The 25915-nt window shown below is 33.8% G+C and overlaps 2 protein-coding genes across 4 annotated transcripts; both read left to right on the forward strand.

Annotated features, from left to right (window-relative positions):
• Positions 1 to 6698: 6698 nt before the first annotated feature.
• Positions 6699 to 9373, forward strand: LOC112279078 (uncharacterized). Of its 3 annotated transcripts, none has more exons than XM_024513181.3 (3): positions 6699 to 6852; positions 7488 to 7638; positions 7731 to 9373. In XM_024513181.3, the coding sequence occupies exons 2-3, from the start codon at positions 7540 to 7542 to the stop codon at positions 8757 to 8759; spliced, it is 1128 nt and encodes a 375-aa protein (XP_024368949.1). In that variant the 5' UTR covers positions 6699 to 6852; positions 7488 to 7539; the 3' UTR covers positions 8760 to 9373. The 3 variants fall into 3 exon arrangements, with proteins under 3 accessions (XP_024368949.1, XP_024368948.1, XP_024368950.1); XM_024513180.3 differs by having other exon boundaries at positions 6699 to 6813; XM_024513182.3 differs by having other exon boundaries at positions 6812 to 6966.
• Positions 9374 to 11615: 2242 nt separating this feature from the next.
• On the forward strand, positions 11616 to 15063 carry LOC112279138 (adenine nucleotide transporter BT1, chloroplastic/mitochondrial). The gene is made up of 5 exons (XM_024513282.3): positions 11616 to 12117; positions 12226 to 12559; positions 12865 to 13026; positions 13401 to 13676; positions 13910 to 15063. The coding sequence occupies exons 1-5, from the start codon at positions 11798 to 11800 to the stop codon at positions 14162 to 14164; spliced, it is 1347 nt and encodes a 448-aa protein (XP_024369050.1). The 5' UTR covers positions 11616 to 11797; the 3' UTR covers positions 14165 to 15063.
• Positions 15064 to 25915: the final 10852 nt, after the last annotated feature.

A 25915-nucleotide genomic window follows, 5' to 3' on the forward strand; every position in this document is an offset into this window, starting at 1 on the left:
AAATCTTAAATAGAGCTTAACTTATTGCAAAATCTTTGGAGTTTTGATCTTATTCCATTAAACTTCTTGAATATACTAATTCTTACTTCCCTTATGCTTGTAAAATTGAGATTTTCTGAATTTGGTTGTAAGTTTGATCTACTTGATTTCTTCAACTGCACAACTTCTTGGCATAGAATCTGAACTTCTTCCATACGTATAAAATAGTACTTCTATGATTGGAATTGGACATGTATGAAATTTCTATCTTAAGAGCATTCACAAGTTTATGAAGATCTATAATAGTTACAAATCTATTCTTACTTTTGTTAAGTATAGCATCCATGATTTTTTCTTCTATTTCAAATAACTTAGTAAATCTACAAGTCAAATTAGAGGAGGATAATTTGCAACTTCTAATATCAAATAAATTTTTTACAAAGAAAGATGATCTATTTCTTTTAAGAAAAAATCAAAATTACAAAACTAAACTATTCATTTAAAGGTGGATAGTTTACAATCTTTAAAATATAATAATAAAATTGAGATAATCTATTTACTTCTAAAAAAAGATAAAAATAATGAATTAGAATTCTTATTAAAGTCTCAAAGATATGAATTTTAAGAAAAGAAAATTCTCTACACTCTTATATCATTTGAAAAGATTAAAAAATCATTCAAAGATGGTAATATGTTAAACTATAATAGCTATTGTAAAAGACAAGAAGATTAAAATGTCTTGAAATAAGACTAAGAATTAAAATGGCATTGTTAAGAATAAAAAAGGCTTCATTCATGCTTCCATATATATTATCTAACTAGGAGCTATGTGACAATGTTATATAAGATGTCCAACATGTAATGACTTTGCAAGACACATATTCTAATTTGTAAGGCAAGTTTTCTATATGTGCACCATATAGTTAACTTTTTCCATAAGCTATGAACATGTATAGCACATGGTTAATTTATAAACCAAGTTTTTAACTTATTAATTAATTATAAATATGTATGAAGTCAAAACTATATCTATAAAGATTTTTTAGAAGACATTATGAAATTAATCTATTTCTACTTATTTAACTTAATCATATAGATTATTATTAAAAAAAATGTATATATCCATGATACATTTTTTATTGAACTTGCTTAAAAAATATTGAATTAATGGTTAATATTGATTTCATTGCTCAAAGATGAAAATGATCTAGTTTTAAGAAAATTATTCTTTGTTAATCAAAAAATGCATCTCTTTCTTTTAATAAAAGATAAAAATATTTGAAAACGGTATCTAACAAATCTTATTATTTTTAGAATCGATAAGTGATCTTGAAATCAAATTTAGATAAAGATGTACTTTAACAAGTCTAGCAAGAATTCAAAACATGTACCAATATAAAATTCTCAAGATTCTTATGATTTGTATAGACAATGACTAGATTGGAAGCGCCTTTTAGATAATGATGCCATTTTTGAAATGAGTCTATAATTGTAAGAAGCTTTTTGTCATAGATCTCATAATTAATTTTGGCTACTAATTTTTTTTTAGAATGAAAAGCTACTAGATAGAGCTTATCATCTATTCCCTTTTGTGAAAAAACCACATCTATAGCAAAGTCTAATGCATCTATTTTTATAAAAAATATCTTTAAAAAGTCAACATAATATAAGATTATTGCTAAAATAAATAATGTCTTTAAGACTTCAAAAGATGCTTCAATTTCTTTCTTCCATTTAAGTTTGTCTTTACATTAAAAACTTCTAAGAAGAGCCAAAACTTAAGAAAAAAAATTTAATGAATATTTAATAATAATTAAAAAATTTCAAAAAATATTACATATTTTATTATTATTTTTAGAACCTTCCAATCTATGATAGTTTAGACCTTCAAAAGATCCATCATAAGGCCATCATTTGAAATGATTTATTACAAGAAGTAAACTTTAATAGTATAAAATATACACTTTTCTATCTTAATATATAATCTTATATTTCTTAGTTTTTGAAACAAATGAAAAACATGAAATTTATGTCCTATATTCTTAAAGTAGATTAAAATTTTATCTATATAATAGATAATAAAATCATCAAAGAATTCACAAAAAATATCATTTATAAGATGTTAAAAAATAATTGGTACATTTATGAGTCTAAAAGGTATGACATTAAATTCAAAATATTCATATTTAGTTCAAAAAGTAATATTCTATTCATCTTCTTGTTTTATATGGATCAAGTTGTATGCTCTTTATAGATCTATTTTTGTGTAGATCTATACTTAATTGAGTTGATTAAAAAATCTTGAAATTATAGGTAAAAGCTATTTTTCTTAATAGTAATCTTATTGAGTCTTACGTAGTCTACACTCATCTATAGAAATCTATCATTTTTCTTTACAAATAAAATAGGAGCTTCTACTCATGATTTTGAATGACAAATGAAGTTCTTGGCCAAGTTTTTGTCAATGAACTCATTTAATACAACCAACTTGTTTTATAATATGCTTTAGATTGATTCAAATGATTATTGAATTCTTTCTTGAAGTTCAATGGAATAATCATAGAGATAATGTTCTAGAAAATATCTATATATTTTTTTTGAAAACATCTTGATAATTTTGGTATTGGCTTAGAATTCTATTTAAAATCTTTTTTCTATCAAAAATAGATGTAGCATATATAGCAAAAGTTGATCCTTCTTTTATAACATGTATAAAGATTTTATACCTAAAAATAAGGATTTGGATGAATTGGACTAATAGATTTTTATTTGACTATAAAATCCTTGATTAATCTATGAAAAAAAATTAAAGTTATGAAAAATCCAATCTATTAGATGCTTATATTTTTTTAGCCATGATAATCCTAAAATAATTGATTTAAAAGAAGATTTAATTACATTAAATATTATTAAGCTATTATAACCACTATTTGTTATATTTTAAAGAATAGTTTTATGGGTAACAACTCCAAAAGACAATGAACAATCATCAATTACTTCTACATGCACATGTGTGGTTTTTTTAACTAAGAATATTTATTGCTTTTTTGATAAAGTCTTTATCTATAAAATAAGCTCAAGCTCTTAAATCTAAAAAGGCTAAAACTTTGTGATTTTTTAGTCTTAAACAAATTTCTTTTATAAAACAAGGAAAGAAATTTAAAAAAATTATAGGACCTTTACTAGGTATTGCACAAGATTTCAACTGCATGGTTTCTATTGTAGTTTGAAAAATTGATTTTTTGATATATTTTCCTCTTTGCCAACCATAATCCTCATTTTGTAGTTGCATTGTTGTTTTGGATAATATTAAGCAATGTATTAAGGTTCTCTACAATATAGGTACAATTCTTCTTAACAATGTCAAATCTTTTGTACTCAATAAGCTGTTTGAAATGTATCATACTAATTTGCATAGGTTCTGACCTTGATGAATAAGCTTCTGTAAACTTAGAAGCTATTGCCATAACTTGATTTGTATCTCTCTAACCAAATCTTTGTTCTTGACATCTTTCAAAGAATTGATTATTGCATGTAATAGCTTAAGCAATAAATTCATCTAATCAATTTTTTCTTCGTATTTTCAATATTAAATCTTTGACATTATCTTTTAATTCATATCAAAATTGATTAATAAGGGCTTTATCATTCTTATCAATGTCGCAAGTAAGATTTTGGATTCAGTAATAAATATGGTAGCTAAATATGATCTTTGACGTAAAAATACAACTTTAATATTTATTATCTTTTTGATTATTTTTTCTAAATATGGCCACAAAGACTTTTAATAATGAATTTAAATCATAAATTAGTCATAAATCTTTTTTCATCAAAAGTACAAACCAAGAAAAATCACTCTTAGAGAGAAGTGCACCTATAGATCTAACTTCAATAAATCCATTGAGATATTGAAATAGATGCAACCTTAAATAGAACTTTACTTGTTGTAAAAATCCTCAAAACTTTGATCTTGTTCCATGAAACTTTTCCAACATACTTATCCTTACCTCCCTTATACTTGTAGAAACAAGACTTTTTGGATTTAGTTATAAACTTGATCTACTTACTTCTTTCAATTGCAGAATTTCTTGGCATAAGCTTTGAATTTCAATCTTGACCTCTTTTATAGGAATTGGAATACTACTTCTATAGTTGATATTAGAGATACTTGATATTTCCACCTTAAGACTATTAACAAGCTCATGAAGATTTTCAATGGTTGTAAATCTATTTTCACTTCTACTAAGAATAGCATCCATAATTTTTTCTTTTATAGAAAATCCAAAAAAATATATAAGTCAAATTAGAAGTAGATAATTTGTAACCTCTAAGATCAAATGAAAAATTTCTACAAAGAAAGGTAGTCTACTCTCGTTAAGGAAAAAATCACTATTAGAAAACTAAAATGTTAGATTGAAGATGAATAGTCTACAACCTTTAAAACACAACAATAGAAGTAGGATAGTCTACTCACTTCTAAAAATAAGATAAGAACAATGAATTAATACTTTTGTTAAATTGTCAAGGATGTAAATTTCAAGGAACCAAAAACTCAATATATTCTTGTGTAACTCAAAAAGAATAGATATTTATTCAAAATTAATATAGTATTGAAATTAAAATAGCTATTGCTAAGGATAAGAATACTAAAATATCTAAAAATAAAATGAAGAACTAAAAAAATATTGATAAGAGTAAAGAAGGCTTTATTCTTGCTTTTATATATACTATCTAACTAGAAGCTACGTAGTAACGTTCTATAGGACCTCCAACATGTATCTAATCTGTGAAACACATTTCTTAACTTCCAAGGCAAGTTTCCTACATGTGTGCCATATTATTAGCTTGTAAATATATATATATATATATATATATATATATATAAAATAAATCTGCTATATAGATAATAAATTGAAGAACGTTCTCTAAGTTTTGTAGGACTTTTATTTAGTTATTTATTTATTTATTTTTGATATTGATCAATGAAAAAGATTTTTTTGTCTCTTATCTTATATTTAATTTTTTTATTATATAAGTAATATCTTGATTATTTAAGAGCTTATTAATTATCTTGAATTCTAAAAATATATAAATTTATTAATTAATACATTAAATAATTTTAAAATTTTATTTTCAGAGAATTTTTACTTAATTCTAAATCACAATATTTGATCTTCTAATTGTTGTTGTTACTGTTGTTTTTATTTTTAAATTTTTTTTACCTATGTTGTAGTAATTTTTTTCAATTCTTACTCAAAGCAAGTTTAGACCTAATATTTTGTGAATAAACTTAAAAAAAATTTGAATGTTATCTAATTTTATTTTTATTTCTATTTTAATACTAAACTTCTATAAGGTTTAATATTTAGAATATTGTTTATTAAATCATGTAAATCATTTAAATTTCATTCTAAGATAATACATCTTAAATTAATATTACTTAAATTTTATGTATTTATTATTTGATTATAAAATCTTTAAATTAGAAAGAGCTCATCTTACATAAAAAGTTTATTGGTAGATGATGTTAGAGTTGGATAGAAAATTCCATTAATAGGTGGTCAAATAAAACCATGTTATCTTGATCTTCTATATTGTAAATCAATTATGTGTAATGTAATCTATTCTTTCACAAAATCTATTTAGATAGATATATATATATTTTTTCTATCTATATTTGTATTCTAAAAAAGTTGTATTCAAGTTGAAACTTTGGTTGAAGTAAATTCTACACAAGTTCTTCAAAAATATTCCTTTCTACAAAATATGTGATAACAACATGACTTGAAAACAAACCTATTTCAACATAGACTTTATCACTATCTACCTCAACATTGCAAGTTTATGTTCTTAGCAGAAATCTTGCATAATGGCATTTGAAAACAAAAAAAAAAAAAAAAAAAAAAAAAATCTCTCTCAGACTTTGTTTAATCGGCCATCCACTACTACAAAATGCTTCCAGTACCTCCATCTCTTTCTACAAAAAGATAAATAAATAAAAATAAATAAATAAATAAATAAATGTGTGTGTTGTGCTTGATTGCCTCATGTGACTTCTCTCACCATTGGATCCTCTCTTCTGTTAAAAATGATGTATTTTTTTTTTCTTTTGTTTTTTGACATAATCAACACATTTATCCATTTCCCCCCAGAATCTCAACATTTTCCAACCAAAAAAGAAAACTGCACATCTTCCACAATGTCACTCCAGATTGAACCAAACCAATCAAGCTCGTACCCTCTATTGTGTCAATATCCCACCCAACGTTTGCCTTCACACACAACCTCATTCAGGCGTGGTCATAGCAGCGCAAATTACTGCATTTAGTCGATACCTACTCTGCCTGCAAATGCCACAGAATAGTCGCAAGGTAAGGATTTGCTGCAATCCTGTGAGGCATGTGGGTTGTGGTGTCTGAGTTTGAACGCTCCGGTTGCACATCCGCAGAGACAACTTATCAACCTTCACAACTTTGAGGAGGACCCATATGAATCAAAACCATTTTGTGGAGCAAAGGTTCGTCACTAAGCAGCTGAAGCAGATGATCTATTTCCAGCACAACAAATGGCTAATCAGTGCTATCTTTTCGGTATCTGGGAAATAGTAGCACATGCCTGGCGATAACTGTGATTGGCCACTTTCATGTGCTTTGCACTTTACAGTGGACTTTTGGAAGGGTTTTCAACTCAGAGCGAAAGTCCATTGCAAGTATCTCCATTTGGCACAGTGTGTGAGATTCAGCTGGTGGCAGTCTCTCTCGTCGCCTCATTTTGCACCCAGGCGCAACCCTCTTGCGTGGAGATGGGGCTGAATTCTTCGATTGTGAGCTGCTGGTGATTGTCTCTCTGTTACTCTCATTTATGTATCTTCGGGTTGGTTACGCCGTTATCTTTTCAACGTGCTGCTGTTTGTACTTCGCCGTCACTTTTGAATGTGTGTTAGTGTGTCCTCATCTTTGCGCAACCTGTGTGGTGGTGCAACAACTTGTGAGCTTCCTTTTTCTTTTGCGACCAACACTTCTGGGTCTTTCTGTGCTTGCTGCGAACATCTGAGGTTCTGGGTATTGAAGTTGAATTAAGGGGGTTTTTTTCTTTTTGGAAGTTAATCTTTATGCTTGTGCTTGACCTACTGGGTTTATAGGTTTGCGGTTGTGCACTTCTTTTATCCCTTTGGTTCTGTGTCATTTTATTTCCAAATTCAGCTTCCTGGACTTTTACTTTTTGTTTGGATAATTGTCTTTGAGCAATAGGGCTTGCTCAAATTTTGTACGAACGTGCTGCATATGTGTTGTTGTGTAGTAGATTTCATGAAGGACATTCATGAAGGATATCGTGAGAAAGAGGATAAATTTCAAGGAACATATTCTGGAAGGAGTAAATTGGAGATTCATTTCTTGCTAGTTAGCTCTAAAGGCAGATTCGTGTGTGCTTTTACTTAACTAGGGTTTTTAGATGACCACATTATTCACCTCAAGTCTTCGTATCAATGGACCTGTTTTCGTGTGCAGATCCTTGCGGATTGATGATTTCCGTTTGAAGGAGATCACCGAGGTGCTCACAATGGCATTCATCCAGAAATGCTGGGCATCCGAGGCGATTTCTGTGAGCAACTTTCAGCTCCCGTCTTTACGGTTTTGCAACCATTCTCGTCACCAACAGGTAATTCCACATCTCTTACTGCACTCGGCATGCTATCAAACCATTTGACGAAATATGAGAGCATATGTGAAGTCTTTCTTGAAAAATTTCAGGTTCATCTCAGCCGTATCCAAAGAAGACCATTGCAAACAAGATGCTCAGCTCAGGAGGATTTCTCGACTTTGAGAGAGAAGCTGAATTGGAAAAACAAGGAGTTGAAATTGCCATTTCAACCCAGAGAGAGCGACGCTAATACAGATGTGGATTCGGTGCTGGGAGATGCAAGCTCTGGAAAAGCGAAGAAAACCGCAGGTTCTACAAAAGGAAACTCCGGTGGCAACACTTTGTCAAATGCTTTAGAGGACGCAAAGAGAAAGCTGGAAGAGCAGGGACCAGGCAATCTCGCATTATATGGAGGTTCAGCCACTCTTGCTGTTCTTCTCTCCGCTGCTGTGCTCAATTCCTTAGACAAGTATCCTTTGATTCCAGAGGCCATGCAAATAGTTGGCCTGGCATGCTCGGTGTTAGTTGCCAGTCGTGTAGTTCGAGGGGAACAAGAGAAACTCAAAGTGTCGCCTGTCAAGGCTGTGATAGCTATCGTGGACATAGGGACGAAGGGAAAAGTTCAGCAAACAAGCCTCGTGCTGCCACCGGATTTGGACGAGGGGACTGTCGCTGCCATGGAACGGCTAGCGCGGGAGCGTGACATGGCTGTTAACCAAGTGGAGGAGTTAAAGCGGCAGACATCTCAGTACACTCAAGCCCTTGCTGAGAAAGAAGCACTCGAAACTGTGGCATTGCAGCTCGCAGAGGAGAGAGAGACTGCCATGTCGGAGGTGAATGCCTTGAAATCGACAGTGGAGTTGATGAGTGACAGAATGAAGGGCATAGAGGAGATGCTCGAGCGAGAGGTTGGTTTGCTTAAGTCCCAGAACCAGGCTCTAGAAACAGTGGCACTGCAATTAGCACAGGAGCGAGACGTTGCCATTCGGGAGGCGGAAAACTTGAAAGCGAGCTCAGACGCGGAGAAAAAAGCCCTTGAGGAAGTCGCAATGCAACTAGCACAAGAAAGAGACAGTGCACTAGCGGAGCTTGAAACCCTGATGGATATGGTTGCTAGTATGCGAACCCGCGCCTCCTGACTCCATCCTCAAAATTCTTTTTGCGTGCAAAACCCTTTCAGACGTCGGAGAACAATCGCAGGATGCCAGTGCACCACCCCAATGTAACACACAAGACAGTCCGTCTCGTTCGTTGCTCATAATTCTGAGGGACAGCCGCTAGCTTTCGGTCCCTGAGCACCACACCCATTCTCACAAATCCACAGGTTTTGAAATATTGTTTACTACTACATCAATCCTCCAACTTTCTGTTCGACAGGAGCATTGCCTCACGAGTCCTGGAGACAGATATCTGGGTACCCAAGTCGAGGACAACTTTCGATCAGCATTCATCATCGTTGCAATGTTTCCCTTCTATGTGCAGTAAACGGGGTATATGTAGTGGTGAAGTTCCTTTATGATAGGTCCAACACCAAGTTTCGAAGATCCAACAGGAAGCTCAACAGGACAACTCGTTTGAGTTGTATCTGACCTTGAGCTTTGTACATTATGGCCACCAGCAGTGGTGTGTGACTATCCTTCGAGCACTACCTCGAAGAGTCTGTTGCAAGGGCTTTGGTGTGCAGAATGTTGTCCTACAAGTATGGCTTTTCCACTTGTGTATTAATACCATCAAAACTCCTTTTTCTGTTCCATTCCACGCTGCTAACTGAGACAACCGTGTAATCAGATATGTGAGCTCTCTCAAATCACTGTATAATTCATCTTGTACCGATTACTATCTGCTTTTCTTTGAATTGGATGGGTCTGTTCTCGGATTATATTCTGGATGCCCAGTTTTGGAGCTGTAAGCAAGCTGATGCCCACTCTTGCTCAGAAAACACTCTGAAGGCTGCTTTACACCAGGAGTTAGCGCGAAGCCCACAGTGGACTTGAGGAGGTGTGAGACTCATATGAGTTGACCTCTGACATGGCTTCAAACACAGTTCGGAGGCTGAAAGTTACATCGGGTAGCTAACCCAATCCCCTACAAATACGTCATGAACGGCAGTAATTGGACAAACACACACAGTCAAATGTACTGACGTGGGCCCGAGAATTGGACTTTGGCTTCCCTATCCAGATGGTATATTTTAGAAACCTTGGAATTGTACCCAACTTCCGTGACGACACAACAACCTATTGTTTAAGAAAAAGAAATAAAGAAGATTAAAATATGCAGTATGACGGTGAGCTGTGAAGATTGTTGTGTTTTTTTAGGACTTGATAGGGTGAAGCTTCCGGTTACCAAGCACCCAAAACCTCGACATGTCACTCCTTTTTCCCCAACTCCATCACCTTTCAAGTCCTTTTTGATGATGTGTTCCAATGACGTGGAAACGGTGCCAGGTAAGCGATGTGTCATTTCTGCATATTCCCAAAGCATATTTCCGATTCCACTTTGGATTGGGAGATGCAAAAATATGAAAAAATGAAAAAATAAAATAAAAATAAACCATGGGTGCCTCTTTCCAGTGCTTTGTGTTATTATACTCTTACTCGCGGAGCACTTTAGTTAAGAATTAGCTGGACGAGCACCCCCTATCCCACAGCCTTTCCACAAACTCTAAAAGTGACATTTGCATGGTTTGACAGAGGTGGGGAGTTGTGGGGTTCATGGCCGAGAAACGGCCTTCTCGAATCGACTTAGATACTACTTATAAATGAACCATCCAATGTAGGGCCTCCACCTGGCTACCCCCTGCCACGATAGCAATTGTGGGCCCCTAAACCGGGCCTCATCCGTTGGATTAGAGGGGGCTTTTATCCGTTTTCCCAACTATTTGGCATAGAAATGAGCGCCTGTGTGTTGTTGGATGCATTGATGCTGTCAAGACAGTGGACATGGGAGAGCCCCTTTCCTTAGCAGAGCTTGTGGCTGGGCTTTCTGTAGGGCCTCATCTCCTGCTCCTCCCTAAATCTTTATCCCCTCAGACTTGACAAAAAGTGGGTTCTTTGGATGGTATTGCTTGTGGATAGGCCTATTACAAAGCCTGAATGAAAAAAGCTGACGTTTTTCCTTTTCCTGATAATTGTTTTTGTGAACGAGTGCGTCTCTGGGTGTGTGTCCATCTCAACAGAATTGACAGTCCGTGTGGACAACTCCCTGACGTGGCGATTTTTATTTATTTTTTGCTTTTCTAGACACAGTATCACCAGCCTTCAGAAAGAGGAGTAGTTTGCACAGGCCAAGTGGTCCAATCCAAATCATATTTCTTCGCTTGTGTCTCAAGAACCCCATGTTTCGAGTACTGTAACCAAACCTTATTTTTCTGATGAAAATCTCGGTAAAATGGGGGAAAGAACTGAAAGGCGGTGTTGATCCAAAGTTTTATTGTTGGCGTTTGGGCATCTTTTTTTTTCCCTCAAGGGTAATATTTTGAAGCCGCCGTCTCGTCCACTCTAAAGACCAATGTGGAGGATTTGCACCCAAGCAATAAATATGCCAGTCGGAGGGGCCCCTTTGGAAGCATGACTGTGTGAGACAGAGAGCTCAGCAAAGGGACATCGGACAAACAGTTTACAGTTGAAAGAAAGGTTCGTAATCCCGAGCCTCTCCCTCTTTTCCGTACCAATGTAGGAACCTCAGCAGGCCCAGCAAATCGGGGCCCCTGAGCCGGAGCCCAAACCTAGACCACACCCACACCTGGCACCAACCCTAGGCTTGTATCCAGACCTACCTCGCGATTGGTTTCCGGACCACCCAGCCAACAGTGGCCCAGAAATCATCACCTATCCTAGATTCCCATGTCCACTACGCCAAACCAGAACCCGAGTCGAACACCGAACCTACTAATCCACGAAATCTCCTGATATTTCCAAATTTAGGAAATGGGAAGATGGAGCGAGGGGGAATACTCTTATCAACCCTTGTGACATGGGAGTGCAGATGAGAGAGAGCGGAGAAGGAGAAGGTGAGAGGCAGGGGGGCCTGCCTGATCTCAGTGATCACCGCAAGCGCAATCCCTCCGTCGGAGATTGATTGCGGGATTGGGCGTGTGGGATTGTGAGCATTCGCGAGTTTACGGAGTGTTTTGGAAGGTGGGTCGGTGGTGAGAGGTGTGTGCGTGTGTGTGTGTATGAGAGAAGAAGAGGGCGGAGGAGTCAAGGCGGAGGAGTCCTGGATGGGGGGCCATGGGACTGAGAGCTTCGCAGCGAATGTGTCCGTGGCGAGGGCGGGCAGCAGGGGGGGATTGCAACGCCCCGCCAGTCAGAAGCTGTTCGCCGAGGGTGTGACGTCGTCAATGCCGTCGTTGGTGTGTAGCACGTCCGAGCGGAGTGCTGTGGAGAATGTGAGGAGGAGGAAAGGGAGCGCTGGGGTGGCGAGCGTGGCGAAAGCAATGCCGCCGGCTTTGGAGTTTGGGTTCAGGACGTTGCTGCCCACGGAAGCTGAATTCCGGTGAGTGGAGGGTTTTTGTGGTGATGGGAGCTGGAGAATGTTGAGAGTTTGTCGTTTGAATGGGTGGTTGTGTGTTGGCTTGATTCTGAAGAGATTGTAGTTTTTCAGGGACGTTCTTGGTCTCGTGAAGGAGGAGGAGGTGGAGGAGAGCGTCGTGAAGGAGCAGAGGAAGCCGAAGAGAATGGCGTTCAAGGGTTTTAAACTGAAAGTTGGCAATGCCTCCTTGAGGAGACTGTTGAGTGGAGCTATTGCTGGTGCCGTGTCCAGAACCGCAGTTGCTCCTCTGGAGACAATTCGCACTCATCTCATGGTTGGGACTGGTCGCGGCAAGATTTCGGTAGTTGGTATGTTTCATACTATTATGGAGAGGGATGGCTGGCAAGGCCTGTTCCGAGGAAACGGTGTAAATGTATTGCGGGTGGCTCCGAGTAAAGCAATTGAGGTGAGTCTCGAATTCAACCGACGCCAGGTTCGGACTTGTGTGGCAGGGTTTGATGGAAGTTTTCAGTGATTGCAGATGTTATGTACTTCAGTAGGAGGATTCGGTGATCATTTCGGCTATTCTGCCCACGCTCATGGCACACATGCTGTGTACTGTGTTTCCACGGTCTTCAAGAGTTCAAGCAGAGGCTGTTTGGGATTCACTGGGCGTGAATTTTCACAGTGATGGAAGCAGTACTGTTGAAAAGGATGTCCTTTTCACAACTAGGTTGACGCATTATCTTACTGAATGCGTGGTATGCTCAGCTATTTGCGTACGACACAATGAAGACGATTCTGACACCTAAGAACGGGGAACCCTCGCGGCTCCCAGTTCCTGCTTCTACTATAGCAGGTGCAACGGCTGGTGTATGTTCGACATTGACCATGTATCCTCTTGAGTTGCTGAAGACACGGTTGACTGTTGAGGTACGCCACCAGACACCTGATGTTACATGTGGCTCTGTTTCACTCTACATAACTTATTTATTTATTTATTATGATTACTGAGGATCATTGTTTTTGTTTTGTTTTGTTTTGTTTTGTTTTGTTTTTTTTTTTTTTTTTTTTTTTTTTGTTTTTGTTTTGTTTTTACCGAACTACCCTAATGATGTCTATTTATGTTTTAGATGTGAGATGTTTTAGAGAAACTCTCAATTTTGAGGCCAGGCAGTTGTATTCCCTCATTGATTTGTGCCTTTGACCCTTTCGACAGGAGTGTACCGTCTTAAGTCAACTCTCTCTTTGTTGATTTGATACGTCCTAGTGTATTGCATGGTAACTAATTTTATTTTCATTTGCAGCATGGTATGTACAACAACTTGTTACATGCATTCCTCAAGATTTGTAAAGAAGAGGGACCCACGGAGCTGTACAGAGGTCTACTTCCGAGCCTTATCGGTGTGATTCCGTATGCAGCCATCAACTACTGTTCTTATGACACATTGAGGAAGACGTACAGAAGAATCGCGAAGAGAGAAGATATTGGTAACTTAGAGACGCTTTTGATGGGCTCCATCGCAGGCGCTGTTGCGAGTACCGCATCTTTCCCATTAGAAGTCGCACGGAAAAAAATGCAGGTATGATTGGTGTTCTTAATATTAACTTATCTCAGGAACTGAAGGATTCATATTAGGTGTCTTAATTCAAACAACAACGAGTGAGAAATATAGTCAGGTTTCAGTTGTAACTTGTCGTCTTTCTGTTCACCATAATTTTTCGAGTTGCGCAATTCTTATAGCAATTCTCACCCTAAGCTATTAGCGCCCAGGATTTTTGGTGAAAGTATCAGTTTAAATCTCGGAACTTGCAGGTTGGAAACATCGGTGGACGACAGGCATACAATAATGTACTTCATGTGCTGTCTAGCATCGTGAAAGAACATGGACCTGGAGGTCTCTACCGCGGGCTTGGGGCAAGCTGCATTAAAATTATTCCAGCTGCAGGTATATCTTTCATGTGCTATGAGGCTTGCAAACGCATTTTGGTAGAGGAGGCCCAGGTCATTGCACCAGCGAATGTGGAGAAGCGGAAGGAGAAGGAATCGGTTAAAGTGGTTCAAACTTGAAAAATGGGGGTGCTTTCTGACGAAAGACAACAGTATGCACCAATCTGGATGAGATTGCAGAGAGCAAGATAAGGTGCCAATGCTTTGTACATCGAAGAAGACGATTTACGCCTTCAGACCAAGTCCTTCAACTTTGAGGAAGGTAAGGGAGCTGTTATTGCGTATAAAATTGTTACCTTCCATCGGATCGAAAGTTACATGGGATGTACATACTGTTCGTGGTTACGAAGAACTCAAGCTTCATCTGACCCCTCGACGTTCTGTAACCACGTCTCCTTCCCAAAAGAGAATTGGGATTACACTGAAGGTAGTGGATCAATCGTCCACCATAATGGACAGCTTGCCCCTAAAGGTAGAATATGCTGAAACCTGGATGGACAAGGTGGCTATAAGAGGGAGGAACGGAGTTGAGATGAAGCCGTGCAGGTAAAATATTAGTAGGTGATGGATCACATCTGGGAAGTGGATAGTGAGTTCTTTCAGGACTTACTGTGCGTTCACATTAAGGTCCACCCTAAATGGTTGTCATGCTGGTCGCGGCTGACTACTCACAAATTTTGGGCCCAGTTGTTCAGAGTATTGTTGAATCGTGATGCCTTGAGCGTGTAGCTTGTAGGTATCAGTTGTCAAGTATTTTACTCGATCCTCTTTCTGAAAGAGAAGAAGATCACCTTCATTTGACCGGATTCGATCTCAGATCTCGAATGGTCTTGCTGTTGTTGGCTGCTCCCAATATACCCCGTAGTTAAGGTCGCTATCCTCGGTCAGATTTCTTAGTCTGCGGACTTGATCATTTCTCACACTCTGAATAAAAGATTAATCTAGTGGTCTTAAGCGTTGATCAGCAGATGGAAGTCGCTGAGCTTTTGCTTTGTCATTGAAGAAATCTTATTTAGTCATATTCAGCGTGTTCTTCCGACTTCGAGGGTTTTGTTGGACATCTACGGAGTAAATAAACATGTAGTTGATAGTAGGCCAGGATGTAAAACACTAGGTACCAATTGTTGGCCATGCCTACCGGCACCATGCGGTTGCCATAATCAGCCATTACCATTCTGAATTCTTGATCAATTCAATGATTGTCGATTGGATAAGATGGCAGCGGTGATTGTCAGGATGGGTATCCAAACTGCTGAATGTACGCCACCTACACACCTTGATTAATCTGTCTTATTTCAAGTGAATCCCCTGATGTTTTTGATATTTCCAATACACACCAAGGCGCATTTCGTTAAAAATAGCCGTGTCCTTCCATCCCTAATTCCGCAAGTTAATGCAACAACATGTCCTCTCTCTCAAGGTTCACTAGATTGTGCCGGATTGACGAAAGATGTGCGAGTCAACTGACTTATGTTAGAGAAAAAGATATGTTAAACAAGTGGGGCTTTATATTGGCACAGTACGTGCATGACCCTGCAGCGATGATGTATAGGCATGGACTGTGCATTAGATTTGCCTGTGGTACATTTTGGTTCCTACTTCCATTTACGAGCTTTCTTCTTGTCTGTAGTAGTAGTCCAGCTGGATGCAAGCTGGAGTTGTTTGCACCTTCAATTTCCAGTTGATTGTCGGGAGTTGGTCATAGACGTCACCTTTCGTGGAGTCAGCTGTATAATCCCTTTTCAATGTACTTGACAAAGTACACCGTTACGTAGTGATTTTTTTTAACTAAGAATAGAAATTGACTTGTGTACCTGCAACCTGAGGTTTCTTTTCTTTTCTTTTCTTTCTTTTTGACACACATAAAGTTGGTCTTTGTTGCAGAGGATTAATGTGCATATCCCCAGCCAGGTCCGCCCAGGTAGGTTAAGTTAAGGGCTATTCCTAGTTGTATAGCTACTGCTAGGACCGATTAGTTTCCATTCAGGTTTTCCTCGCTGCCACGAAGCCACAATGTTGTTCAAACACCAAAGCTGACAAAACTTTTGTGTATACTCCCCTGCTCGCAAAGGTCAGTGTTTCATTAGTTGTTGTGTTTTAAGCCACGCATTTCGGGACAGGAGAAATGTAAAGATTTAGAAGTAGTGAAGAATTGTAGAAGGAATTTCATTGAGTGCGTGTTTTGGGTCTGGGTTTCCCAATGAGAGAATGAGGTGTGTTCTGATATGGCATTTGGTGCAGGTGGGGTTTGGTAATGATTCGTGGCTGTACCGTGCACAAAATACAGCAATAGTGTGTTTTGTTTTATTTGGTTTTGATTAAGTTATATTTGATTTGTTCTACGATTTGGGGTATATGTTTTTGTATGTTTAAATCAAATGAATTTGGATATATTGCACATCTATTTGCATGATGTTTTTGCTATAAATTTTATGGTAATTTAGATTGGAGTACCAATATTGTGAGTGCTATTTGTATGATTTGTAGTTTACAGAACTTGTAAGGTTAGATACAATACTTATACTTTTTATATTACCTTAAGGATAGGATAAATTAGAGGATTGTTTGTGTGATTTTTATTGTTTTTTTTTGAAGTGTGAAATTTATTAAACTTTTTGCTTAATCAATATTTATCTATGATTTACAGAATACTTGTAAATTAGTTATAAAATGCTGTATTAGTCTTGTTTGTAATGTTTTGCGTGTTTAAAAATAAAATACTTTAGTTATTAAAATTTCAAAAAGCTCCAAATTAATATTTTGAATTCTTATTCTAATAGACTATTTTGAAGGACTTTTCAAAAATAGGTTTCTACAGTACCTTGAAATATCAACAATCTCTTTTCATGTTTGTAAATTCCAAAATTATCTTTTGCAACATACATAAATGAGTACTTCATGCAATGCATCTAATATTGATGTAGATAAGTGTTAAGTAGACTTCTTTGTTAGTAGTCTACGATGTGGAGCCACATTGTATGGTATAATCGCTCTATGGAACAATGTACACTATTAAAGGCCGCATCATTCCGTTCAATCCACAAAATCCAGATGATTGTCTCCCTCAATAAGTGCAAAAACGACTTACTTTTTTAAACCTTCATGGGATCTTGCATGCAAATATGCAATTTTTCCATCAGAGCAAGAAATTTGTGGGGTTATGGCTTCCCATGTTCTCCACCTTTGTCATTTCTCTATTACCTTGTCATCCTTCAACTTGTGCTATACAAAGTGTATTTTCATTTTTGCCCTTTTTTAGGTGGCCCATTTATCCTTCGTCTGAGTTAATAAGCTGAAGGATATGGGACCTCCAACTCTACCCCTTTACTTTCAAGAGGAACTTCCAAAATTGGTAGAGTAGAATTTCTCTCATATCTATTAAATACACCAAGTTGTATTGATTGATGCTTCCATCGACATGTCCTCTCTATGCATTAATTGTCATTACTATGTCATGTTATAATACAATTATATGATTAAAATATAATAAAAATGAATTTCTAATTAATATTTAATCATCTTGGTTTAATAGTAATTTAAGACATTTAAACATGGTTTTTACGAAATCTTCTTAGTTTATTTTCTTGTCTTAATATCTAGTAGATTAAAGGTTGGTTAGTAATTTTACTTTTGAGATTGTAGAATTTTTTTTACTACCTTAGAAAAGCCATAAATTAGTAAAAATAGGATATAAGAGATAAATAATTAGTATGGTTGATACTAAGATTAAATTGAGGATAGGGCTGGACTAAAAAATCCCTAGGATAGGTTGGATTGATATCCATGGATCAACCATTTGTGGGATAGAGTTGTAATCAGGCCTCTTGCCACAAAAACGGGTGCTTAGGAAAAAATAGGAATTCATTTGAAGATTAACATTTGGAATTTATCAACTAGCTTTAAGCTTATTCCAAAGGTATAAGGATTATTTTCATAGGATTTAAAATGACTTTGCAATCATTGTTCAAAGTCATGATATGTATCAATGTTTTGGAATTTATGCAATACAATTAGAGCCAGCTTTCTTAGCTAGTTTGTACAATTGGTGTCATATCTACCATTCAAAATTTGATAGTACTTGGTTGATTAGGTGTACTAAAAGTATGTAAAATTTTGTATCAAATTAATAGTGAAATTGGGAGATATCTAGGTTTTGGTACTAGAGGGTATTAGAAGTTGGCAGTTTAGGATCAAGTAGGATTTCTATGATATCTAAAGATATAATAGTTGGATCAAAGTGAAATTTGTCATGGTTTTAGAAGACTTTAAGATCAAGCTATATACTAATTTTGACTTAAAGTTAATAGTTAGAAAAGGAGAAATTACTATTGGAACATTTTCATCAACTTTCAAGTTGGTGGCTAAATGACATTATTGTGGTTTTTGGGCTTTTTCTCACAATTTATATATTAGATTGGGCTGAATTTTTTATAAACATATAAAAGACTTATAGTGGTATTTGTATGCAAAATTTTGCATTGAGTAGATGATCAAATTAAAAATTACAACTTACCAAAGTTCACTAACTAGGGTTAGAGCTTATAAAGAGAAATCAAAATTACCTAATTATAAAAGTAATAAGGCAATTGGAGTTTATATATAATTGAGGTTACTAAGAAGCATGTTTTTGAATACTTTGTATTGGCTTTAAGCACTTTTGGATTAACATTCAAATTATATTCTTCTTATATGGATGAAACCTATTAGGATTTCTTAGATATTTGTAAAACAAAACTTCACCTTCAACAACCACGTGCTTGGTGCATTTCCAAATAAGACAACACATATTATAATAGTGCAATACCAAATTAATCAAAGAAGTCTTGCTTCTTTTTTTTTCCACTTTTTTTTCTTTACATTCATCTATCGTAGTTTGAAGTTAATAGATAACACTCTCCTTTACTTTAAGGTAACCACGTTCTATACTTAATGTCTTTCTTACAATAAGCATTGTCTCATTTCTGCTATAAAGTATATGAAGAAAAATCCCTCTAGCCATAGAAATTTACTAAGGTTCTATATAAGATAGTCAATCTGGCTATAGTATAATAGAGTGGTTTTTTACATGGCTTGGATCACATGAAGATGACTCAAATTTGTTTGAGCATACCACATATATGTATGGTACTTTATTCTTCATATCCTTCCCACTTATACTATTATTATCAAAATTTCTTACTAGTTTCTACTAGCAAGTTCATCTTACTACTAATTCTGTATATTTGGACTTACAAAGAAATCTAAAATTTCTCAATTATAACAACCACCGGATGGTCCCTATTGATTTGCTATGGTATTGTTGAGAGGCTTGTAGTTTCCATAGGAAAGAAGTTGATCCATTCCAATTCTTCTCGCACAAGATTAGGATCTATCAAGAATGGTCTCTGAACACAATAAAGTCTCTTAATTGAGGTCATCCATGTTTCTTCTTGATCTTATTTTAATTGAAACTTTTCTTATATCTTCGTGAAGTTTATGAGGTTGCTATGTGTCTATATGTTTTTATATTTTTTCAAATCATTTTTGTGGAGTTTGGCCAAAACTCTTAACATCAAGTTGATATCAAATACTACTATTTAACCATTTCTTGTGGCATTATGAAGATAGATACTTCACATATGGAAGAATCTTCTTTTATGCTAACGTGATCTTGTTTCATATTATAGAACCTTTTTTACTTTGATGTTTTGAAATGACAAAGAACTCTAAGCTTGGCTCCTACTTCCCTCATGTATAATTGGAATTAGCTAAGATGGTATCTTAATATCAAGTGTAAATTGGAGTCACTTGGTTTTATTACTTTAATTATTTATTTGATGATTAAGACTAATTATTACATTACTTGAATTAATAAAGTTAATTCTTCTCTTATATATGGATTAACAATATTGTAGCTATGGGACTTTAGTGTGGGTCCATTATATAGTACCACCTACTAAGTAGCTACCAAGAAAAGCTTTAATCTTAAATATATATTTTTTTTATTCTTTTCCATAGAACTATAAAGAAAAATATTGTGGAGAATAAGATGTTATTAACTACAATCCTTCTATATGTTACATTAATCATTGATGCACTCTAATGATTAATTTTTTTTCTTAATTTTTTATTATAGAAAAATATCAAAGTCTGCTTATGTGAGTGAGAGGCAAAATGGTGTTCTTAGTTGCTTACTAATTGTCTCTTCATTTTTCCATGTAATATCCATTTTATTAGTCCATGAAAGACATGTTAATATTTTTGGATCTTTTCAATATTTACTTAACTTAGCCCAATTAAGAATAAGACTTGATTCTAAGAAAAAAAACTTTAATGCCTAGATTGCATTGTGTACATTCTCTTCCAATGCCAATAAGGTCAAAGAAGTATGATTTGTCTATTATGCCATAAGTTATTGTCTATGTATCATAGATAATTGTATGCCTTAGATAGCCTCTCTTTTATTTGCTTTCAATATTATAGAATTGAAAACTTTTTCCACAATGAAAAATAAATAAGATACAAGTAGACATCTTTGCCTTACTCTTCTTTTAATTGCAAATGGTTTACAGAGTGAGCGGTTGATCTTCACTTTGGCTTTAACATTAATAAACATTAGTTTTACTATGGAGTTAAATTTCCTAAGAAATCCCATTTTATCTAATATTATAAATAAGAAGTTCCATTGCACCATATCATAAGTTTTTGAAAAATCTAATTTTAAGAACAAAAAAGGTTGTCATGATTTTTCTATCCATCCCATAGTTTTATGTATTAAAAATGAATTATCCAAAATATATCAATTTGGTAAAAAGATCAACTAATCTGAGCTAATAATATGCATGAATATAGATTAAAGCTTGAATTATAAAGCCTTAGTATAAATCTTGTATTCAATATTTAATAGAATAACTGCTTTCAATTAGATAGATTATTTTGGAGGACACTCTTATGTAAAAATATTATTAATCCTCAGGTTATTCATTGAGGAATGTATCAATCACAAATGCTACTTTATAATATAGTTAAGTATTCTAGATCTAACATATTTTAATTTTTTTTGTAAAATTCTAAAATAATCCTAGTTGGGCCAAAGGATTTTCTTGCTTGCTTATCACTCATTGCTACTATAAGTTCTTTAAGTATAAGTGGTTTGCTTAACTTACTTTTTATTTTTATATCAAGTCTGTCTAAAATACATGCTCCCACTTGCTGCCTAGCTTCCGTAGATGTTGATGTAGCACCTTAGGTTTTATACAGCTTATTGTAAAAGGTCCTATAAATGTGACCTATTACTGTGGAATTACTATGAGTTGTCTATATTTGTTTGTAAGCTCTAAAATATGTAAAGACATGAACTATACTCAATAAGCTTAAAAGATTTTTTTTGTATAATTATCATCTACTTTTTTTTCTACTTTAGTTATGATTGCATAACCTGCCCTTCTATCTTTTTGGATTCCAAACTCAAGTTTGAAATTGGCAGCACAATTAGCTACTATGGTTTAGTAGCCCCTGTCCATTAAATTCTTTTGAAGCTCATCTACTACCATACCAAGATCTTATCAAAGATAATCTTTTTTTGTATGTTATTTTGCAGTCTTTTGTATGTGATAAATTTTGCAAAAATAGATGCACTTGCATAGTTTATTATAGAATAGAAATGATGTGTATATTCTCCATATTTAAAAAATTCAAATCAATACTTCTTTTGAATGAAGAAATTTTACACTCATTATGTATTGCGACTTTTTTTTTCAATTTTGCTTGTAAGTTTAATTGTCTCTAAATTACAATATGATTTAAATGAGTGCTATTATTTAGGATTACATAATCAAAGTTGTCAATCAGCATTCCATGAATTGTGAATATGTAGATTTAATCACAATAGCCATGGCGTATAGGCCATCTTGCTTTTTATTATTCTAACTAAATTTTATGGTATGAGATGACATAAAGTTATTCAAGACTTCTAAGATAGACAATAGTATATTGAAAAGTCATCATTCTTCTCCTTCAAGAATCATTCTTTATAAATTTGACTTGTTACTTATGCACTTAAAAAAATTCTAATTCCTTGTGAGTATCCATCAATAATTTTTGGATAGAATTTGATTAACTTATCCTATATTACAGAATATTTTTGAATTATGTGCAGAGCATAAATATTCAAAATTGAGATATCTTTGCGAAGTATTCATTGAAGTCAGATCTATTGTACTCTTTCAAATCTGAAGTCATCCAACAAGATAATTAAGTATAACAAGATAGAAAAAATCTACAATCCTACCTCTTTGTTGCCAATTCATGCTTCATCCACTATGTCTTTATAAGCAACATGAGTTTCTTGTCTAAAAAAATTAATTTCTTGCCAAATTTGGTTTTTAAGTAACATGAATTTAGGACCATGCAATTTATGCTCTTATATATACAAAATATCAATTTTATGCCAAAGTTGTCTATAGTAGTTACAAATTATTTTCACCTTAATTAGAATATTCAATCCCCCAAATATTTTGCATAAATATTTTGAATTCATACTTTGGATTGCAAGCAAGAGGCTTTGGCCACTTGTCTCGTTGTCTAGAGAGGCTAGACATGGTTGGATTGTTTCACTAAGTTGCCAAGTATGGTTGTTTGGAGCCGCTTAATGAGGTTTATTTTTGGTTTTTTGGTTTTTTGGTTTTTTTTTTGCCATGATTTTACAAAGACATTCTGATTAAGGTTGAAAAGAAAGGCGTGTTGCTGACTAAGCCTTGTCTTCTTAGCCACTTATTAAAGAAGGAGACTAAATAGGTAATAAATTCCTATATTACTCTATCTAAACCTCTTTGGTGTGAATTATTCTTATTCACTTTCTCTTCTTTCATAAGAATTTCTTTTGTATTTTATAAGCGACTTCCTTGCTCTGACTTGCTGGAACTTGCAAGAGATCCAATTCTCAGTATTTGAAGAAAGAAGGTTTCTAGTCTTTTTTTAGTGAGTAGAGATAAATTTCTAATGTAATGAATGTCAATTTTGCTCTTATTCCTAGTTGTTGCTTTCCAATATGTAGTATAGATTGGTTTGGATTTTATACTTCTTCAAGATATTTCTCTACCTGTTTTTTTTTGCCATTGGTTGGAAAGTGAGGAGCATTTTCAAATAAGATGTGTTATGAATAAACAATATCTACACCAAATAGGTAGATTATTGTAATCCACCAAGATATAAATCACTTTCTTTATCATTAGATTGAGTGCTCCAATTGTAAAGATATATGATGCTCTATTTATTAAAGCTACACAAAAAAAATTGTCCAGTCTTATTTGTTGCCATGATCTTGTCCCAATACTAGCTCAAGGCTTTGTGCCAAGTTCCTTGCATTGCTTATTAATTCATCCAAAATAGACTTTAGTGTCACATAAGTTAGTATTTTTATACTAAGCAGGTGACTATGGTTAAATTCAACCATCTAAGGTTGTATTATATAGGTTTCCTATTGTGTAAGGTATGACGACTGCATTAATATTTTTTGCAAAATAACTTTGTACAAGCATACTATTTGGAAGAAGCTATAATTTAAATCACACCCAAGGTACAAATCCTCACAAATTTCAATTCTTAAGTATCCTAGCCAAGATTATAGGACCTTGGCCATGGATTTTTTGCCCACAAAATATACTATCACTATAAATCTTTGAAAGTAATCCATTTTTTTTTTATTTTTTCTTCATCTAACCAAACTTTGAGTACTCAAGTCTTCAAGAGAAAACTAATGCAGCTTCTAAGTAATTCATCAAGAAATAAATCACTTATAGAGGTCCAAGTGGGGTTGATTAGAATATATTTACTTAGGTTTATTGCTATAGCAATCAATTCTAGCTCTATGTCGTTTACTTTCTATGAATATTTTTCTATCTACTTATTAGTTGAGGTTGTAGAGGCTATAAGGATGTAGACCAATTTTACCTTCAACACCTTTACGTACGTTGCCATCATGAAAGCTAATTCCTTATCTTTGCAACTCAGTCATTGTCTAATTTGAGATTTTGAACCATTGTTGTATCTAGCCTATTTTGACTATGCTCATTGAAAATTGAGCCTGATTTTTTTTTTGTTTTATTGAAACACAAGGAGATCTTATATAACATTAAACTATTATTTTTGAAATTGTAAGTAGATAAAATAGATATATTTTATTTATAACATTACTAATTAATATTTTAAATATTTACTACCTATATTTTATACCAAATGAAATGAATAATAGCTAATTCTTATTTAATTGGAGTTTTGTACTATAGAAATCTTTAGTTTATACTAGGATTTAAAAAAAAATCCTTCTATTTTTTAATTTGAATTTGTATAAGATATATTTTTTTTTCTTTATTTTTTCTTTATTTTTTCTTTTTTATAATAAATTCTTCTAAATTATATTTTAGTCTTTATGAAAAGTAATTAAGATCAAAGTTATTTTTGAATAGAGAGTCAAAAAAGATTAAGAGATTACTAATTAGTTAATATTAATCCTTGCCATTCTATTATTTTACAATGTAATAGAAATTATTAATAGTTAAAATAATTAATAAACAAGAATTTGAGTAATATATGTAGTATAATTATATGTATTTCTTTCTATACTATAAATGTTGTTATGGTAAAGATATCTTAAGCTATGCAATCACATATAGTATAAGGATCTTTATTTTTTTCTTTTTTATTACATTTAGAAATTTCAAATATAAAATTGGTAAGTTTTTTTTGTTTTCATAATGCAATCTAACATAGTCTTTTTCTTCAAAATTTGAGGATTTTAAGGATAGAGGCACTTTTTAAGCTTCTAATAGTTGAAACATTAAAATATTCTACATATATTAATTGAATAGTGAGAGGTTGAATGTCAAAGCTATTATATTCATATTCAATGTATTCTTGGTTTGAATGTACTATAAATGTTCTATTTGTTGTATTACTACTTTATGTAGTTATATAAGAATGTTCTTTGATACAACAATATCAATCACTAAGTATCTTTATTTATTCCAAGGATAATAGTTGAACATTATATAGAAGTAATTTAAAAGAATATGTTTGTATTTGATGATATTTAATATAAAAAAATTATCTTAATTAGAAGTTTTTAGCATCTACGGAGTTTCTAATGCAATCAAGGCTTTTTAGGATCATAAAGATTTAGACCACTATTTTGGATGTATTAGAAAGTTAGTTGCTAAATAACTCTTACCTTGGCATTTATTTTCTTGATTGTCTTTCAAAAGTTTCTAATTGATTGCTTAATTTTCTTTATTGTATGGAGTAAGCCATTCTAAGCTAATATTGAATACTTTTTAGAGGCAGAGTTGACATAATTGACTAAAAAAATTCTTCTTGCTAAATTTTTAAAAATATTAAAAAAAAAAAAAAAAAAAAAAAAAAAAATCCATTTAAAACATATCAAAACATGTAAGTTGTGGCATTTGAATTTTGTCTTGTGTCAATTGTGTAGATCACATTGTGCCTTTTACTAATCTTGTTTATTATTATTTATGTGGTAGTACTACCTTAGTGACTTAAATTAATATAAAATCTATATTATTTTGTCTTTTCACTTGTCAACTATACCTCAAAAAACAACCCCTTGATCTTAATTTTGAAAGGTATCATCAATCTTATTATCCAGAATGAAGGAGCCCAATAAAGAAAGTAAACATGCTGCAAAGAACATGATTATTACTAATCTAATATAATAGTATAGAGTATGTAGAAAGCATGTTCATTACAAAATCCTAACTAAAGGCAGAAAAGGCAGAAAAGAAAGAAAGAAAAAAAACAAAACAAAAAAAAACCTCTATCTTAATTTTAAAAGATATCCTAAATCCTATTATCTAGAAAGAATGAAGAAACTTAATG

This window comes from Physcomitrium patens, chromosome 2, assembly GCF_059467195.1.
Source record: "Physcomitrium patens ecotype Gransden chromosome 2, ASM5946719v1, whole genome shotgun sequence".
Lineage (NCBI taxonomy): Eukaryota > Viridiplantae > Streptophyta > Bryopsida > Funariales > Funariaceae > Physcomitrium > Physcomitrium patens.